The following is a 17,113-nucleotide window of genomic DNA, read 5'->3' on the forward strand; positions in this document are numbered from 1 at the left end:
AGCCTCCAAACCCCCTCCTGTGTGCTTGGGGCCCATCTCTGGCCCACCTGCTCCCACTGCCTAAGCAAAGAGGTTGGGCTGCTTTCCAAGCACCCAATCAATCCTGGAAAAGCCCAGCTCATAGCAGACCAAGAGTTACTTGAGTCACAGAGAGGGCACACAGAGAGGTCAGAGGGGCTGGCCCAGGTCTCCAGAAGGAGGCAGCAGCAGGGCTGGGGGTAGAGCCCAGTTGCCACTCCTCAGCTGAGGCTCCCTTGACTCCATAGTCTAGGAGGCAGAGGCTGAGGAAATGGATGCTCCAGGGCTGCTAAAGGAAACTCATGACAGGGGTTGGGGCCAATAGCAACACAAGGCCCAAATGAGGTTATCCAAACTCGGCTATGGGGAGGGGGCGTTCACTAGCAGTTTCCAGCTCCAACCTGAGAGAAAGCAAAACAATTGTTTTTTTTTTTTAAGTAGCTTTAACCTAAGTTTATACCTCAATAGCAAAAAGTGTTTCTCTCCCAGTGCCTCACCAAAATGAAAGTGAAGCAATAAAACATGGTATGAACTAATACCTGGGAAGAGGAAGGGAGAGAGTGGTATCAGTAAGATGAGAGATTTCAACAAATTTCTGGGAGCAAAAAATAAAAGATTATTCACAGTTGAAAGAGAGCCAAGGACACCATGTAGTGGGATACAGTTGAAGAGGGAGCCAGTCAGGCCAGCAGAGGCCAAGAGAAACTCAAGACTTGGCAATGGTAGGTAGCAGGGAGGGTAGAAAAGATCACGGGGCTGAAGACAGGGGATAAACTGAAGATGAGTATATAAATCGTCCCTTCCCTGCCACCCCAATCACCAGACCCAAAGACCCAGGCCACCTGACATTCACCCCTAGACAAAATATCAGAGGACTTCTTGCTAAAGAAATTAAACTATGGGATGAACTAAGGTGGCCTCCAAACAAAGTGCTCATCATTCTGGTATTTGGGGAGCATCCATGATAACAACCAGTTCCCTTTTGGCTCACCAAAATAAAGTCAGCAAGTGGAAAAGTAAGCCTGGATATATTGACAGGTCAATGAGACTTTCTATTAACTCATTCATAAGCTAGAAAATAGAAAATAGGAGAGAAAAGATAAACAGCCTAGAGAATCAATCCAGGATGTTCAACATCAAATAATAGACATCCCAGAAAGAGAAAATAGAAAAAATGAAGGGGGAATAATTATCAAAGAAATAATGCAAGAAGAGAAAAAGGTCTCCAAAGTGAAAGGGCTCCCTGAGTACCAAGGATGTTGAAAAAAAGACATCAATCTGAATGCTGGATAAATTAGTGTTTGGTCTATAAAAATTGACCATGTCCTTTGTGATACAATATGTCCTTTGTGATACATTTATGATATGAGCACTTTTCTGCATGCATATTATATTTCAGAATGAAATGTTACAAATTCCTCTCCTAAAAATCTCCAAGTAAGCCAGAAGTGGTGGCACATGCCTGTAATCTCAGAATCTCAGGAGGTTGAGGCAGGAGGATTGTGAGTTCAAAGCCAGCCTCAGCAATGGTGAGGTGCTAAGCAACTCAGTGAGATCCTGTCTTTAAATAAAATACAAAATAGGGCTGGGGATGTGGCTCAGTGGTTGACTGACCCTGAGTTTAATCTCTGGTACAAAACAAAACAAAACAAAAAAACCTCCAAGTAAAATAGTCCTAAAGATGTGCTATTGATTATCCCATGATTTCAAGGAACTCTACACCCCATTTAATTTATTTAAATTAAATAAATAAAAAGGCAAAAAGGAAAGAAAGTCCTTCTCCAAATAAAGAAAAATGTGATGCAATTTTCATCAATTGGTAGAATGTAAGAAAGGAGACTTCACTAGACCTTGAGGCTAGGAAGATTCTCCTAGGAGTACAGATATTCTGACAATAGAACTATGGGAAATGAGGTACAATTATAGTGCATTATTTGGTCCTACACTGCATAATAGTGACATAGTCATAACTACATAAACACATTGTATTGGTGGTCAAACTTTATAATCAGTCTCTCTAGAAAAAGCAATGAAGACCTGATTATTTTTACAGCAAAGAATGATAATGTAACCAATCTCGCTGGATGCACAAGTGCAGAACACAGAGACTGAGAGGTAGAAGACAGGAAGGAGAGTCAGGCATGATGAAACATACCTATAATCCCACTGAGTCAGGAGGCTGAGGCAGGAGGATCACAAGTTCAAGGCCAGCCTCATCAATTTAGCGAGGCCCTGTCTCAGAGTAAAACAAAGGGCTAGGAATTATAGCTCAGTGGTAGAGTACTTGCCTAGCATATGCCAGGCCCTGGGTTTAATCCTCTGTACAAAAAATAATAAATAAAAGAAAGGGAGAAGAGGTGAAAGAAAGGATGGGACACTAATATTTATGTCTTACAAAGTGATCAAGTAAAACTGAAAAAATGGAGGAATAAGGAATCACAGTTTAAAATACTATCCAATAAAGTTACAAAGGTAACCAATAGGGGAAACCAAATAGTAATATAACAATAGAAATTTGAGATGGGGGCGAGAAAGAGTCAAGAGTTGTAAACAACCTAAACTATCATTTGTCATAGAAGCAAGAGGTCAAGAGATAAAATTCAAATCTGATAAATGAAGAAATAACTGTTGAAGCATGTCATTTAGAGATATGAAGTTACCACCAGAAAAACCAAATGATAAAAGTAGTCACATCAGAGGGCTAGGAAGCAGGAGGCTGGTAGACTTTAGGTTTTTTGTTTTGTTTTGTTTTGTTTGTTTTACTTTGCAGTGCTGGGAAACAAACCCGAGCAAGTGGTAGAGCACTTGCCTAGTGTTCTAGTACTCTAGGCAAGTGCTCTATCACTGAGCCACATCCCCATCTCCAAGAGAGCTTTATTTTTAACTGTACAAGTCCTTGTATACTATTTGACTTTTAAAAATTGTGTATGTATGATGCTGTATGTTCTCACTTATATGTAGAAGCTTAGAAGTTGATCTTGCCAGGCACCACATTGCCTATAATCCCAGTGACTCAGAAGGGTGAGGCAGGAGGATCACATGTTCAGCCAGCCTTAGCAACTTAGTAAGACCCTGTCTCAAATAAAAAAGGATTGGGGTGTGGTTCATTGGTAGAGCATCCCTGGGTTCAATAGCCAGTACCCCCAAAAAAATAATAAAAGAAAGAAAGAAAAGAAAAAAAAATTGATGTCATAGAAGTACAGGACAGAATAAAGGTTGCAGACACTGGGGAGGGCACCAGAAGAGAGGGGAATAGAAAGAAAATGGTTAATGGATATAGGGGTGCAGGTGGATATGAGGCCTAAATTCTAATGTTCTATAACCAGAAAGATAACTATGGTTGACAACAATTAATGAAACATTTCAAATTAGTAGAAAAGATTTTGAATGTTCCCCACACATACAAATCATAAATGTTTGAAGTGATAGATGTACCAATTACCTTCATCTGATCATTATACATTGTATACATGTATACTGTGCCCATATATACAATTACTAGGTGTCAATTAAAAATAAAAAGTCTTTTAAAATTATGTATATGTGCTGCTTTATGTTTTTTTTTTTTTTTTTTTTTTTTTTTATGGTACCAGGGATTGAACTCAGGGCTGCTTAACTACTGAGCCACATCCCTAGCCCTTTCTGTTTTTTGAGACAGGGTCTCAGTAAATTAAGTTACTTAGGGCCTCACTAAATCACTGAGGCTGGCCTCAAACGTGTGATACTCCTGGCTCAACTTCCCAAGACACTAGGATTACAAGTGTGCACCACTGTGTGTGTATGTGTGTGTGTGTGTGTGTGTGTGTGTGTGTGTGTGTGTGAGAGAGAGAGAGAGAGAGAGAGAGAGAGAGAGGAAGAGAGAGAGACAGACAGACAGACATGAGGTCTCATTATGTTGTCCCTGCTGCTCTTGAATGTGTGGGCTCAACTGATCCTCCTGCCTCAACCTCCCAAGTAGCTGAGACTAGTACAGTAATTGAATTTCTAAAAACAAGTCTTTTCTCTTTCTTTGGACCTCTGTGTCCCACACTATACACACAAAATGGAGAGGGGATGATTCTGGGTTACCAGAGGTCCTGTTATCCAATCTGTGCTTCTTTTTAAAGCAGAAGCAAGAGAGGTGGGTGAGGGATGATCCCCTGCTAACAAATCCTTTGGCTCCTACAACCACCCATGGAGGTACCACCTCAGCTGACACAGCCTGCACCATCCTCTGGTCCTCTTCAAATCTCATCATCACCAATGCAGCCTCTTCAGCTTTCCATTCATGCAACTATTTATGCCTATTAGTTATTTTTTAAAGAATTTAACCTTTATTTTATTTATTTGTTTTTATGCAGTGCTAAGGATGGAACCCAGGGCCTCACCCATGCTAGGCAAGTGTTCTACCACTGAGCTACATACCCCAGCCCCACCTATTAGTTATTTATACCTGCCTGAGTCACAAAGGATTTGAGGTTGCTTACTCCAAGCACACACATAAGGACAGAATAGAAATTGAACTAGAAAATAAGAACTCAGAAAGAGAGATCAACAAAGATGCTAGAGCTGTACTTCAAATTAACCGGTGGCAGAGGCAAAAAGCAAGATACAATGAACTGTGACAGCCTCATATTAGGAAGGAAGAAATAAACCAGTTTTCAGAGGAAGGAAACTTTGCCTAGCACTGGATTCTTCAAGTCATTGTCCATGACAGTTTATGAAAGAGAAGGAAAATGGATGTTTATTAAACACGTGTAAACAGCAGGGAATGCCATTCAAATTGTTCTGGTTAATCTTGAGAGATGGACATTGTTATCCCATTTTACAGATGAGGAAACAAAAACTCAGAAAAGGTAAAATGATTTTGCTGAGGGGCATCCAGCAAGTTGGGGCAGAATCTATATTCAAACTCAAGTCTGTCTAAAAACCTCATTATTTGTGCATCATACCAAGGGGCCTCAAAACAAAGACAGCTGGGACAGAGATGCCCTGCCCAAGGCTATAGGGACACAGTGATAACAGATGCAGTCTCCCTTCCTTTATGAAAACAGAAAAGGGAGGGTGACAAGCCTAAGTCTGGGACCAGAAATAGCCTCTGAGCTGCCTCAGTTGCATCTAAATGAGACCACCTAAGGCAAAAATCAGTTGAAAGAAGGCGGGGCCTGGGTTGGGTGGGGCAAGAGAAACTTGGGCTCATGCCCCAGCTATGAATCCAGTAGCTGTGATTTCTGAAGGTACAGAACAGAGAAAAGGGCCTGTATGCCATCTAAGCTAGAGCCCCTTTATGCAATGCCTCCCCTCCATCACCTCCTCTCCAAAAATTCACCCGACCTTGTTAGAGTTCTGTTTTTTTCATGTGGACAACACAAAAATAATGATCCCTGCCACCTTCATAAAATTTCAAGGCAGGAAATAGCACATTTAAGGAAAGATGCTTTAAACACTAGCATTCGTACTACAGTGACTCTTCCATTCAGAGCTTTCTCTACTGCTCACACCTTGTAAGGCCTTACACAAATGCTTTCTCTCTCTGGACCTCAGTCTTCCCGCCTGTAAAATGAATGCCTTGAGCTGAATGATTTTTAGGACCCTTCCACCTTGAAGTTTCTTCATTTTGATGCTGGCATCGTTATAACCCTGCTGCTCCTCAATGGCTGCTGCTCCTCTAAGCTCTCCTGTGGTGACCTGTGCTCTCTCCATCACAGCACTTGTCAGTATGTTGCCATCATCTGTCTTCCCCCATGGTGATCTCTACTGTCACTGCCCAAGTGTCTTATTGTCTCTCATCTCTCATCTAGACTGCTGCACCAGCCTCCTCACTGCATGTCCTCCGATTTTTCTTCCAAACTGCCCTCTAGGGGCAATCTCTTCAAAACATGACTCTTCATGTGCCCCCTCCCCGTAGTGCACAATGGGCACCCCTCCTTCCAGCTTAATTCCCCATGTTTGCTTCCAGTTTCCAACAGCATAAATCTCCTGATGCTGCTATTCAGGGGTCCTCATGATCCAGACTGGCCAACTTTCCAGACTCCTCTCTGACCCCACCTGCCTCCCAGGTGGTACTCTAATTTATACTAAACTGACAAAAGTACTCCTTCCCCTACATATACCCTGTGAATTTACCTTACCCCCTCCCTTTTTCTTTCCTTTTTTTTTTTTCTGGTACTGGGGATTAAACCCAGGGGTACTGTACCACTGAGCTACATCCAAGCTCTTTTAATTTCATTTTGAGACAGGGTCATCTCATTATGTTGCTCAGGCTGGCCTTGAACTTGCAATCCTCCTGCCTCAGTCTCCCAAGCCACTGGTATTACAGGCATATGCCACCCATAGTGCCCAGCTCTTACCCTCTCTTTTGACCCCAGTACCCAGCACACTGTCCTTCCTCACCTAGCCAATTCCTAGTTATCCTCTGAGCCTTAGGTCCAGGAAGCCTTCCCCTGACAATCTGGGTAGATGCCCCTCCTTTGGGTACCCTTGGCCCCATGAGCTCCCCCTGGCAAAGCACACTGCACTCCACATTGCAATTGTGTTTCCACAACCATCTTCTCCACTCAACTATGAGTGCTCTGAGGCCAGGAACTATATAATACAAATCACAGAACTCTCTGCCTATGAGGGCACAAGACACGACATGATACTCCCTGCACTGACCTCTTTCTCAGAAAAGTGGTGAGCTCCCACTTGGCCTTTCCCTTCTGCCCTCCCATGGCACAGAGTTTTATGAAGTTACCATTAATAATGATGCTTACTGCTGAGTAAACACATACCAGGTGCTGAACACTTCAACTATGTCATCTTATTTAATTCTGACAATAACGATGAAACTGGGTACACACCTGTAATCCCAGGGACTCAGAATGCTGAGGCAGGAGGATCACAAGTTTGAAGTCAGCCTCTACAACTTAGTATAGACGCTTTCTCAAAATAAACATTAAAATAAAAGGAATGGTGATGTAGTTCAGTGATAAAGCACCCCTGGATTCAATCCCCAGTACCAGGGGAAAAAAAAATAACCATGATGAGATGGATTGTTTGTGAAGTGACTAGCATATTAGACATACAGTTGTGTGAGATGCCTCCCAGTTTTATAAGGAAATTTGGAGGAAGGGCAAAGTTAGGTACTTTTCATCACAGATATAATGACAATAATTCTAAAGTGGTTATATAGAGAAAAACATTTGCTTTGATCCAGATAAGTGCAATACACTGTATCCTAGGATCTGGTAGGAAATCATAAGGCCTATATGTGCAATCATATTACCCACTTCAAAAGGTCTAAAAATCCCATAACTCCACTGGGCATGGTGGTGCACACCTGTAATCCCGATGACTTCGGAGGCTGAGGCAGAAGGATCACAAGTTCAAGGATAGGCTATGCAAGTTAGCAAGATTCTGTCTCAAAATAAAATAAAATAAAATAATACAAAAAGACTGGGGATGTAGCTCAGTGGTAGGGCACCCCTGGGTTCAATCCCAGGTACCAAAAAAAAAAAAAAAGAAAAATTCCATAGCTCCAGTATAATTATTGTGTCAATTAATAAAGTGTTCAGTTTTTTAAAAATCATATAGCTCCAAAGAAATGCATGTGGTCTTAGTGAAATGGTACCTCTTACGTGACAGGAGTGATAAATTTACATCTCAGATGTTAGACGAACAATTGTGATGGATTGTGTAGTTCTGGCTTGTCATCTTTGTTTTGAAAAGGATGTGATGCGGCTGTCTTCTTGTTGTTGTTTTATTTACTACGATCCGCCTCTAGGGGGCAGGGCAGCTCCGTCTAATATTTTCCATTCTCGGCCCTCAGCTTTCCAGACTGATCAGGACCTTGACAAGTTAAATATGAGAAGCAGCCAGGAAAGTTTCTGATACATTTTTATGATGGGGGTGGGAGCAACGTGAATCTTACATATCAGAAAATGCACTAGAATCCTTGTTTCTTACTGGAAAAAAGTGAGGCTCTGAAAGTGATGTGATGCTTAGAGTCACAAGAAGTCCTTCCTCCAAGGCACCATACTTTCTCTGAACATTAAGATCCCAGGGAGCTTAAGCTATTAAGCCCTTGGGAATGAGTTGCCCGGTGTAAATGATTTCAACGTGGATGCTTGGAGACAGACCAAATACTACGAGGAAGTCAGGGTGCTAGCAAATCATCTTGCCCTAAAGAGTTCTCCACAAAGAGGAAATAAGTCATTTATTCATCACTCTTCCCCATGAACAATGTTTATTATCCTGCCAAGGAGTACAGCAGGCAATGAGCCACAGGGTTCAGGTCTTATTCCCACCCCAAGACACTGTGTGTCTGGCCCAGGTTCTGAGCTCAGTAAAGATTTGCTGGAGCCAGGCACAATGACACATGCCTGTAATCTCAGCAACTCAGGAGGCTGAGGCAGGAGGATCACAAGTTCAAAGCCAGCTTCAGCAACTTAGTGAGGTCCTGAGCAACTAAGCAAGACACTGTCTCAAAATACAAAATAAAAAGGGCTGAGGATGTGGACCAGTGATTAAGCACCCCTGGTTTAAATCCCCAGTACCAAAAAAATAAAGAATAAAAAATAAATAATTTTTTTAAAAAGATTCAACAGATACAAAAAGGGGGTATATGCTGGTGAGTCAATGATAGAGCACTTGCCTAGCTTGCACAAGGTCCTGGGTTCAATCCCTAGCACTGCAAGAAAAATAAATATGATGTATAAATAAGCAACTTCTCACTGGGCTGGGTGACAGCACACAGGTCTTAGGTGGGCCTCTGTGCTCTATTCAGAACAGAAGATTTTACATCAAAGGTCAAGACCATGGCATGACACAGCCATGGCATGGTAGAGAGAGATAACAATGAGCAGATTGGCCTGTATGTCTCTAAAGACTCATACAACTCTGCTTCTCTGTCACTCTATGAATTGGGAGACTGGTGGGTGTGAGAAGCAGAGAGAATAAAGGCCGAATGACTTCAGAGCTCATGAGGAAAAAAACTCCAGAAAGCCAGGATAATTCTGGAGTTGTCACTTCTCTCAATGGGAGTTCCAGAAGAAAGAAAAAATGAGGTACCCCTGGTATTAGTTCACCAGAACTTAATGGGTCATTCATTTGTCCACTCAGCTTTGATTGAGCAGCTACTGTGTTCTGTGCTGTGTTATGTATTTCCAAGCTTATCATTCATTCATTCATGCCCCCAGGACCTAGTACATATAACACACACACATGACACACAACATATACTTGCCATATGTCAGTTAAATCTGAATCCTCTGGGGGACTCTCAGGCTAGTAAAGGAGACACAAGATGTAAACAACCATGAAGGTTTGAAAAGGGGCAGACTGTTCGTTGCAAGTTTTGGGGATAAAATGAGCTTTCTTAGGGACTATCAAATAAGTTTGGTCCAGGAACCTGACAGAGCAGTCTGGGAGAAGGCAATGGCATGAGCCAAGTCCCAGAGGCTATCAGAAGGACTGGGTGGGCTAATGACAGGGCACACCAGCCAGAGTGGTTGGAGCATATTCTGTCTGAAAGAGACTATAAAAAGATGAGAAATGGAAATTAGGGGCAGATCCTAAGAGGAACATGGACCACAGTTGGAGGAATTTGCAGGCCAGAGAGTGAAAATACAGGAACACTGCAGAATGTGGCCTGGCTATACCTCATCAGAGGCTTGACAGAGCAAGATCTATTAAGAGACTATGGCAAAAATTAAGCAGGCGATCATGAGAAGGAACTTGCCTTGCTTCAAGCAGTAGTCCGAAAACTCTGTAGGTGAAAGCCAGAGCCTCATTTGGAGTGGCTTTGATGTCCTTAAGCCCCACCTGCAGGAGGGGAAAGGTGTTCTACAGGAATGGGAACCAGACAGTTCCAGGCCCCGTCCAGCTATGCAACCTCGGGCAAGTCACTGCTCCCCTCTGATCCTTGTTTCCTCATCTGAAAAATCAGGCTAACACCCACCTGGCAGGGATTCTATGTGCAAATAAGAACTGCATTGTGGGTAAGAACTCCATGGACCCTGGAGCCCCACCACCTGGGCTCTTCAGACTCCTTCTAGTTCCTTCACAGTTATGCCACTTATTTATTGACTGATCTTGGGTATGTCATTCAAACTTTCTGGGCCTCAGTTTCCTCATCTGTAAAATGGAGTTAATAACAATTTCTACATGAAAAGCTTCACATGAAGACAGAATAAATTACTACATGGAAAATACTTAAACAGGGCCTGGCACACAGTAAGTACAGTAGAAAAATGTTAGCTATTATTACATAAAGTCACATAGTGTGGTGCCTGGCACACAGAAGGCTGAGACTCACTTGGTACACATTTGGCCTCTTCACCATGCTCTAGCATTTAATATGCTCCCAGCAAATCCAGAGGCCATAGTAGGCAGGGTGACAGAGGAAGAAAAGGTAGAAAGCAGGAAGCAAGCCTGGGTCTAGCGTCTTCCTCTCACAATCCCTTCCATCAGACACCAAAATACTACCCACCCTTCTTCAGAGCTCCTTTCCCCACTGCCTGCCTGAGTCCTCAGCTTGGCCTGCCCTGATCCCTCCATCTTCTGAGAAATTCCATCCCTCACCACCTCTGCTGCTCATTTGATCCTGAGCCTCATTTCTATGGCATGAACAAGGCCTGTAAACTTGTCTCCCTGACCAATGGGAGAGGTGCTCTTCAAGCGCCATGAGCATGGTGTTTGTTCACGCTGGTTGCCCCTCCTGCTTTGTGCACACTGCCAAGAAATGTTTGTGGATGACAACCCCATTCTTGCCCCAGATCTAGACAGAAAAGCAAGACTCCTCTAATTCTCATTAAACTCAACATTATCATTTCCTCCCACACGAGCATAATGCTCATAACACAGTGTGTGGGGGGATATAAATGGTTTTCCCTGTTGGGAGGTGGGAGAGACCCCCTGAGAAAAGAATCCAAGACCCCCAAAGGAGACAAGCTTCCCCAGAGCCTCTCCCTGGGCTGAATCGCTCCCTTGCTTCCTCTCAGTGGCCTCAGTCCCTGCAGGGAGCACACCAGCACCCCACTGCCTGCAGAGGACAGCCTGGCAGCCAAGCAGTAGACCACGCATTGCCCTGGCTGTCAAGAACACCACGTTGGTCCCTCCGGCTGCTGTCCCAATGTGAGCCAGCTTGTGAGGTGGGTGGGGACAGAGGATGGAGAGTTACCACCAAACCAGCTACAGCCTACCACCACCTACATCAGAGCCAGAGCTGGGTCTGTGCAAAAAGCGTGGGAAATGCAACTCTTTTCAGCGTGGGGTACTCAGCAGTGGCCCCCTCAGAAGTGGCCCCTAGCATTCCTGTAAATCATTCCAGACACCAGAACTGCAGGGGGCCAGGCCAAGATCAACAAGGAAAGCTGAGATCTTCTCTAATCATGGTGGGGTTGGGGGTGACAATTACAGGTAAAAAGACCAGAGTATTAGTCAAGACCAACAACTACTAACAAAAGAACAAAACCCTCACACACACAGGACCAGAGGCAGTAGGGCTTATCTAGCTCTATGCTGCACTAGGAAGGCCACACCCAGAGCACAGCAGAAGAGATCCTAGCATCCTGGAACCTGTCCAGAAGTGACAGTGTGGGAAGATGTGGGAGTCCTGGATGGCTGATATGGATGGTGACGGGAATGACAGCTAATGTCCAATGCAGGGAAAGGAAAGTTCATAGGACTGGGAGTCTGTCTTATTAGTAGCATAACCTCTGGTGGACTTTGCTTCTCAAAGTCCTCAGTTTCTTCTGCTGTAACATGTGGATTGTGGTGACAAATGCACAGAGTTACTGGGAGGACTAAAGAAAATTCCTAGGCAGAGTGGCCCCTAACAAGCTGCAGTTCAGTCCAGGCCCCGTTCTCCCCTCTTCCTCCACCAGAGGGAGCCCGGGGACCAGGAGCACCCAGCCTGTACCAGCTCTGCCTGTCCTCCCCCAATGCTGCAGCCTCTGCTGCTGAACTCCCACCCTGCCTGCCCGCGCTTACAGCAGCAGCCTTCTCACCCACTCCTTACAAACCCAGAACGGCCTAGCAGGGGAGTCACAGCACCAGCGGTGGCACCAAAGGCTACTGCATTGCCAGGTTCTCCAAATACCTTGCTGGGAGGAGAGAAGAGGGAAACAACCTTCCCTCCTCCCTGTTAACTCCCCCACTCATTCCAGACTCATCTCCTTCAGCTCAAACCTTGTAGCTACCTAAGGTTCTCTTGGCTTCTCCCAGTTCAGTATCTACCTATCCAGGATCTGAGGACAAGACACTACTAGTGGTTGGAGAGCACTCGTGAACAGATAATGTGCCTTGGAGACAGAGACACTTGGGTTCTAGTCCCAACTCCATTAGCAACTAGTAGCATAACCTTGAAGAAGGTTTCTTCACATTGTAGCCACAGTTTCCCCATCTCTAAATTAGAGTTGCTAATACTCACTGTACAGGGCTTGTCGTGAGGCCCAAAAGAGATAATCAAGGATGCCTGAATAGTTAATATGTGGTTAGGAGAGAAATTCAAAGTACTATCTAAACCCCTTGATTAATCTAGTAGGAAATGTGAAGCAAGGATATGCAATGAGTGACCTGGAAGGTGCACAAAAAGGTAGGCCCGCAAGGATGGCAGAGGAGCAAATGAGCTTCCAGCCAACCAAGAGATTCAGACCCATGTCTGCAGGATAGAGAATGTGAGGGCAATGGAATACTGGAATTGGGAAAGACCCAAGTCATTTCACTGGACTTTATACCCCATTCAGGTTTTACACTTTCTCCAGCTCTCCTGGACCCCCACCAGGCCTCTGCTGGACATGTCCAGCCAGCTGCCACCCCCACCCCTTGAGGCAATCTACTGCATCACCAGTAGCCAGGTTATAAAGTTCTTCCTGATTTTATCTCAAATGTCCCCACTGTTCCTGCTTCTGCTCCCTGGAGCCATACATAATGAGGCTGCTCCCCCTGTCACAAGCCTGACCCCTCTAGAAAAGTCTTCTGCAGTCAGATTCCAGGACCACAACACCCCATCCAGTCTTCGTCTGCCCCCACCCTACCACAGCCCTCTCCTAAACAGGCTCTTATCTCCCTGCATCCCTCTTCCACTGTGCTGCCCCATGGTGTACACGGTCAGTCCTCTGGGACTGGGCTCCCAGCAGGTCTGCCTGGGCAGGCGAGCCTTATTCCCCTGGCCCCCAGACTATCCTGGAGCAGTCCACACCAAGACAGCTGAGGGTGTGCTGCAGTAGAGCCCAGCCGAGCCCTCAAGCTGCAGCTGCTGCTCCTGGGGCCCAGCCATCTCAACCCAGCACCCCAGCCTGCTGCCTCACCACGGGGGAGTTGCAGAGAGCTGTCTCCCGGCAGATTTCCTGAGGCAGAAGGCTTCCCCACCCCCAGCCCAGCCTCCAAGAGACACTCCACTGGTTGTGGCACATGGTAGGACCAGCTGAGCAGTGAGAGGAGGGGGAAGCCTGTCCATTCGCTAGAGGACTTAAGGCTTGCTCTGTAGTGTGGCTGAATTAGTCACAGAACCATCGAATCTCAGCTGGAGGGGTCCTTAAAAAGCATCCACAACAGACCTCACCTTTAAAAAAGACATAGGGGAATTGATGAACTGAGAGAGGAAGGGACTCAGTCAAGGTCACAAAGCCAATCTATAGCAAAGCTGAAAGGGTAACCCAGGTCTCCTAATTCCCAGTTCAGTATTCTTTCCAGTACAGCAGAAAAGCAATAAGGGAGCCTTTAGGGCATCCCCCTAAGCCTGCACGCCCTTGACTCTCAGCCTGATATGTTTATCCCAACCAGAGCATGATGAGATCTACACGGAAAAAGTGGACCCAGCCCATGTCCCACCAACCCAGGAGATATTGCCAAGGTGTCCCAAATAGACACACAGACCCCAGCACAGGAACTGGAGCCAATCCACAGAGGGGCGATCTGTAGACTTCCCTTCCTGGTAGGGCTCTTTAAATGGGTGTTGTTTTTCTTGAAGGGTGGAGAGGGGGTGGACTTTGAGGAACTAGCCAAGGGCCTGGCCTCCATCTTTGCTCCCCCATCTTAGCTCCCCCCTGGCCAGGATGTGCTGCAGTTCCCCTCAGAGGGATTTCTCAGCCTCCATCAGCCATTCTGGTCCCCACCTGCCTCTCTGGGAAAGGATGGAGTGGGGGCCAGAGACCAACAGAGGAGACAAGATCAGGGGGAAAAAAAAAAGGAAAAAAAAGCAAGAAAAGAAAAAGAAAAGGAGGAGAGGAGGGATTCCTCTCCCTTAGGGCTCTGAGTTGGCACCATCACTGACAATAAACCCCAAGCAGTACAGCCAAAATAAATAAATAAATGAAAACCCATCCTCTAGCAAGGATACAGCTAAGGGTTTAAGAAGTGGAGAGGGGGCGGTGATGATTGCTCTAGTCCCTCACTGGCAGCGGTACTGGGAAAAAAGAGAAGCCTGCACTCATCTGGCCAACCCAGTGTGCCCTGGCTAGGGAAAGGGTGTCGGCAGGATGAGGGGGACCTGGCTTCACCCTGTTGGGACAGGAGAGGAGTACATGGAATCAGACACGGGCTTCTTACTTTATCGGCCGGACAAGTTGGAGAGGGAGCTAAAGGGAAGAGCGGGAGGGGGGTACAAACACATTCCTTACTTTCTCTGGAGGGTTGTAGCCGGGCTGGTGCTGGTACTGGTGCTATGGCCTCCACCAGCGCCAGGGCTGGAGCTCCTTGATGCGCCACGGCTCAGCTGGCCCCGCTCCCGCGGTGGCCGCGGCCCCACGCCCACCGCGGCGGAATAGCCGGCTTCCTTTTCGCGGCCGGGGTGCGCTGGCCCGGCCTCCCGCCCGCCACGCTCGCGACCCAGGGCTGGGTTCTCGTGGTGCAGGTGGCACTGGGCCACGTCGCGCTCGCGGGCTGTGTAACCGGTAGTGTCCTGGAGCGGATAGGAGGCGTCCCGCTCCTTGTCCCGATACACAGCCTCCCGGTTCTGGTAGGCGCCGTCCCGGTTCGGGTAGCCCACGTCCCTAGCCGCCTGGTGGAACTGACTCTCCCGCAGCTCGCGGTGGTGGAACTGGGTCTCGCGCAGGTTCTGGTACTGGCTCTCGCGGCCGGGGCTGTCCCGCGCGCTGTGGGGGTCCCGGTGCAGCTCCCCGCGGTGCAGCTGGCTCTCCTCCCTCAGGTCGCGGTTCTCCTGGGTGAGCTGGTCCAGCTGGCCCTCCAGCTCTTCGATGCGCCGCCGCTGGGTCTCCAGCAGCTGCTGCTGGCTTTCGATGATGTTGTTCAGCTCCAGCAGGTACTCCACCGCCCGATTGGGGCTCTCAGATCCCGGGCCGCCCGGGGGCCCCGACCCCGCCTCCATCCTGGCGGCCCAGGGACAGGGGAAGGGGCAGGAGAGCCCAGTCCCCGCTCGCTCACGGCGCCACCCTCCCCCGGGCCCAGCCGGGGGAGGGGGCCGGCGGGACGCGAGGGCGCGCACCGGGCTTGAGGGCCCGGGGGCCCGGGGGGGCCCGGGAGACAGCGCTGGGGCCGGCGGCACGGGGAGCAGGAGCTGAGGCTGCCGCTGCCGCCGCCGCCGCCGCCGCCGCCACAGCCACGGCTCGGGAGGACGCGGCCCACGGCGCTCCGCCCGCTGCGGAGTCACTGCGCAGCGCGGCCGCGCGGGACCGCCCCGGCCGCCGGCCCGCCCCCCGCCCCTGCCCCCACCCCGCTCGCCCGGCCCGCCCCCGCGCGCCCCACCTGCAGCCGACACCCGCACCGGCAGCTGGACCAGTCCCAAGGCACCGGCGCCTGGCTGGGGCCAGCCCCATCACAGCCTGCAGGAGACCTGTTCATTCCACCCACCAGTCCCAGGGTCCTCACTTCACGAATGCAGCCTAAAGAAACCCTCCTTCCAACACCCCTGGGGGCCTCCAGGGCCAGAGTCTTCCAGCCATTCTGGAAACTCCCATCCCAGGCAGTCCCCAAGTCCGGGCAACCGGCGGGGACTCTCCCCGGTACCGTAGGTTTGCCAACCCCAAGCAATGTCATATACCCCATCCCAGACAACCTCTGAACCTTCTGTCTCGGGCGCCCTTTCTCCAGCCTCCATCATGGTCAGTCTCTGGGTCTCCCATCCTAGCCACTGCCTGTACCCTTCCCCTATCCCAGCCAGCTCCATGTCCCTCCAGCCCAGTCAGTATGATGCTCCCTCAATCCCAGGAAACCCCTGGAACTCCAACACACACACATCACAGGCATCCCCCACTCCAGCCAGCCTCTAAACTTTCCATCCAAGCCAGTGCTCAGATTCCCTATCCTAGCCAACCCCAGGATTCCCCATCTTAGCCAGTCCCTGGGTCTTTCAACCAAGGCAGTCCCAGGGTTTTCCATTCCAACAAGCCCTGGGACTCCTCATCAAAGCTAAACTTGGGATCAAAGTTCCATTCATTCAACCCTCATTTCCCGATCTCTTTTGGAAATGTTCTTCCCATTCATTCCATCATCTCCATCCAATGAAACTGTACCTACCCATCCTACCCACCCATCCTTCAAGACTTAACTCAAATGCCATTTTACCGAAGCCAACACTGACTTCCCACTGCACTTCCCCTACCCCTCTCTTGTGGAATTTGTTGGACAAGTGGAACTTGGCTTTATGTCTTCTTCCAGACTGAGCTCCTTAAAGCCTTAAACATGTCTTGATTTATCTTTGTGAATACTTTGGGATAAGAGGGGAAAGTATGAGTTTTATAGTCAAACAAAACTGAATTTAAATTCCATCTTTTCCTTTCTAAATTTCCATTTCCGTATCAATAACACTTAGTTCACAGAGGTGGTCTCAGAAAAAAAAATGCATGCAAAAACAACTTGCACAGTAAAGACAACCAACAAAATGAGAGAAAATATTTACAAATCACATATCTGATAAGGAACTTGTATCTAGATTTTGTAAAAGAACTCTTACACAGCAAAAGTCAACCCAATTTTTAAAATGGGCAAAAGGATTTGAATAGACATTTCTCCAAAGAAGATACAAAAATGGGCAATAAGCACATGAAAAGATGCTCAGAGTCATTAGCCATCAGGTAAATGCAAATCAAAAGCACAATGAGCTTTCTATGATATCCATAAGGCAGTATTTTGGGTTCCTGTTGTAACTTAAAAGGAATCTTTCACAATATCCAGA

At 47.5% G+C, this 17,113-nt stretch overlaps 1 protein-coding gene across 3 annotated transcripts in view; it reads right to left on the reverse strand.

Moving 5' to 3' along the window:
- Iqsec2 (IQ motif and Sec7 domain ArfGEF 2) overlaps positions 1-15,574 on the reverse strand; it is an 83,425-nt gene extending 67,851 nt beyond the window's left edge. For all 3 annotated transcript variants that reach the window (XM_047536104.1, XM_047536103.1, XM_047536108.1), the window contains exon 1: positions 14,601-15,574. In XM_047536104.1, coding sequence (XP_047392060.1) covers positions 14,601-15,307 — 707 coding nt within the window. In that variant the 5' untranslated portion in view covers positions 15,308-15,574. The remainder of the gene's footprint in view (positions 1-14,600) is intronic.
- Between the last annotated feature and the right edge of the window lie 1,539 nt (positions 15,575-17,113).

This window comes from Sciurus carolinensis, chromosome X (assembly GCF_902686445.1).
Source record: "Sciurus carolinensis chromosome X, mSciCar1.2, whole genome shotgun sequence".
Classification (NCBI taxonomy): Eukaryota; Metazoa; Chordata; class Mammalia; order Rodentia; family Sciuridae; genus Sciurus; species Sciurus carolinensis.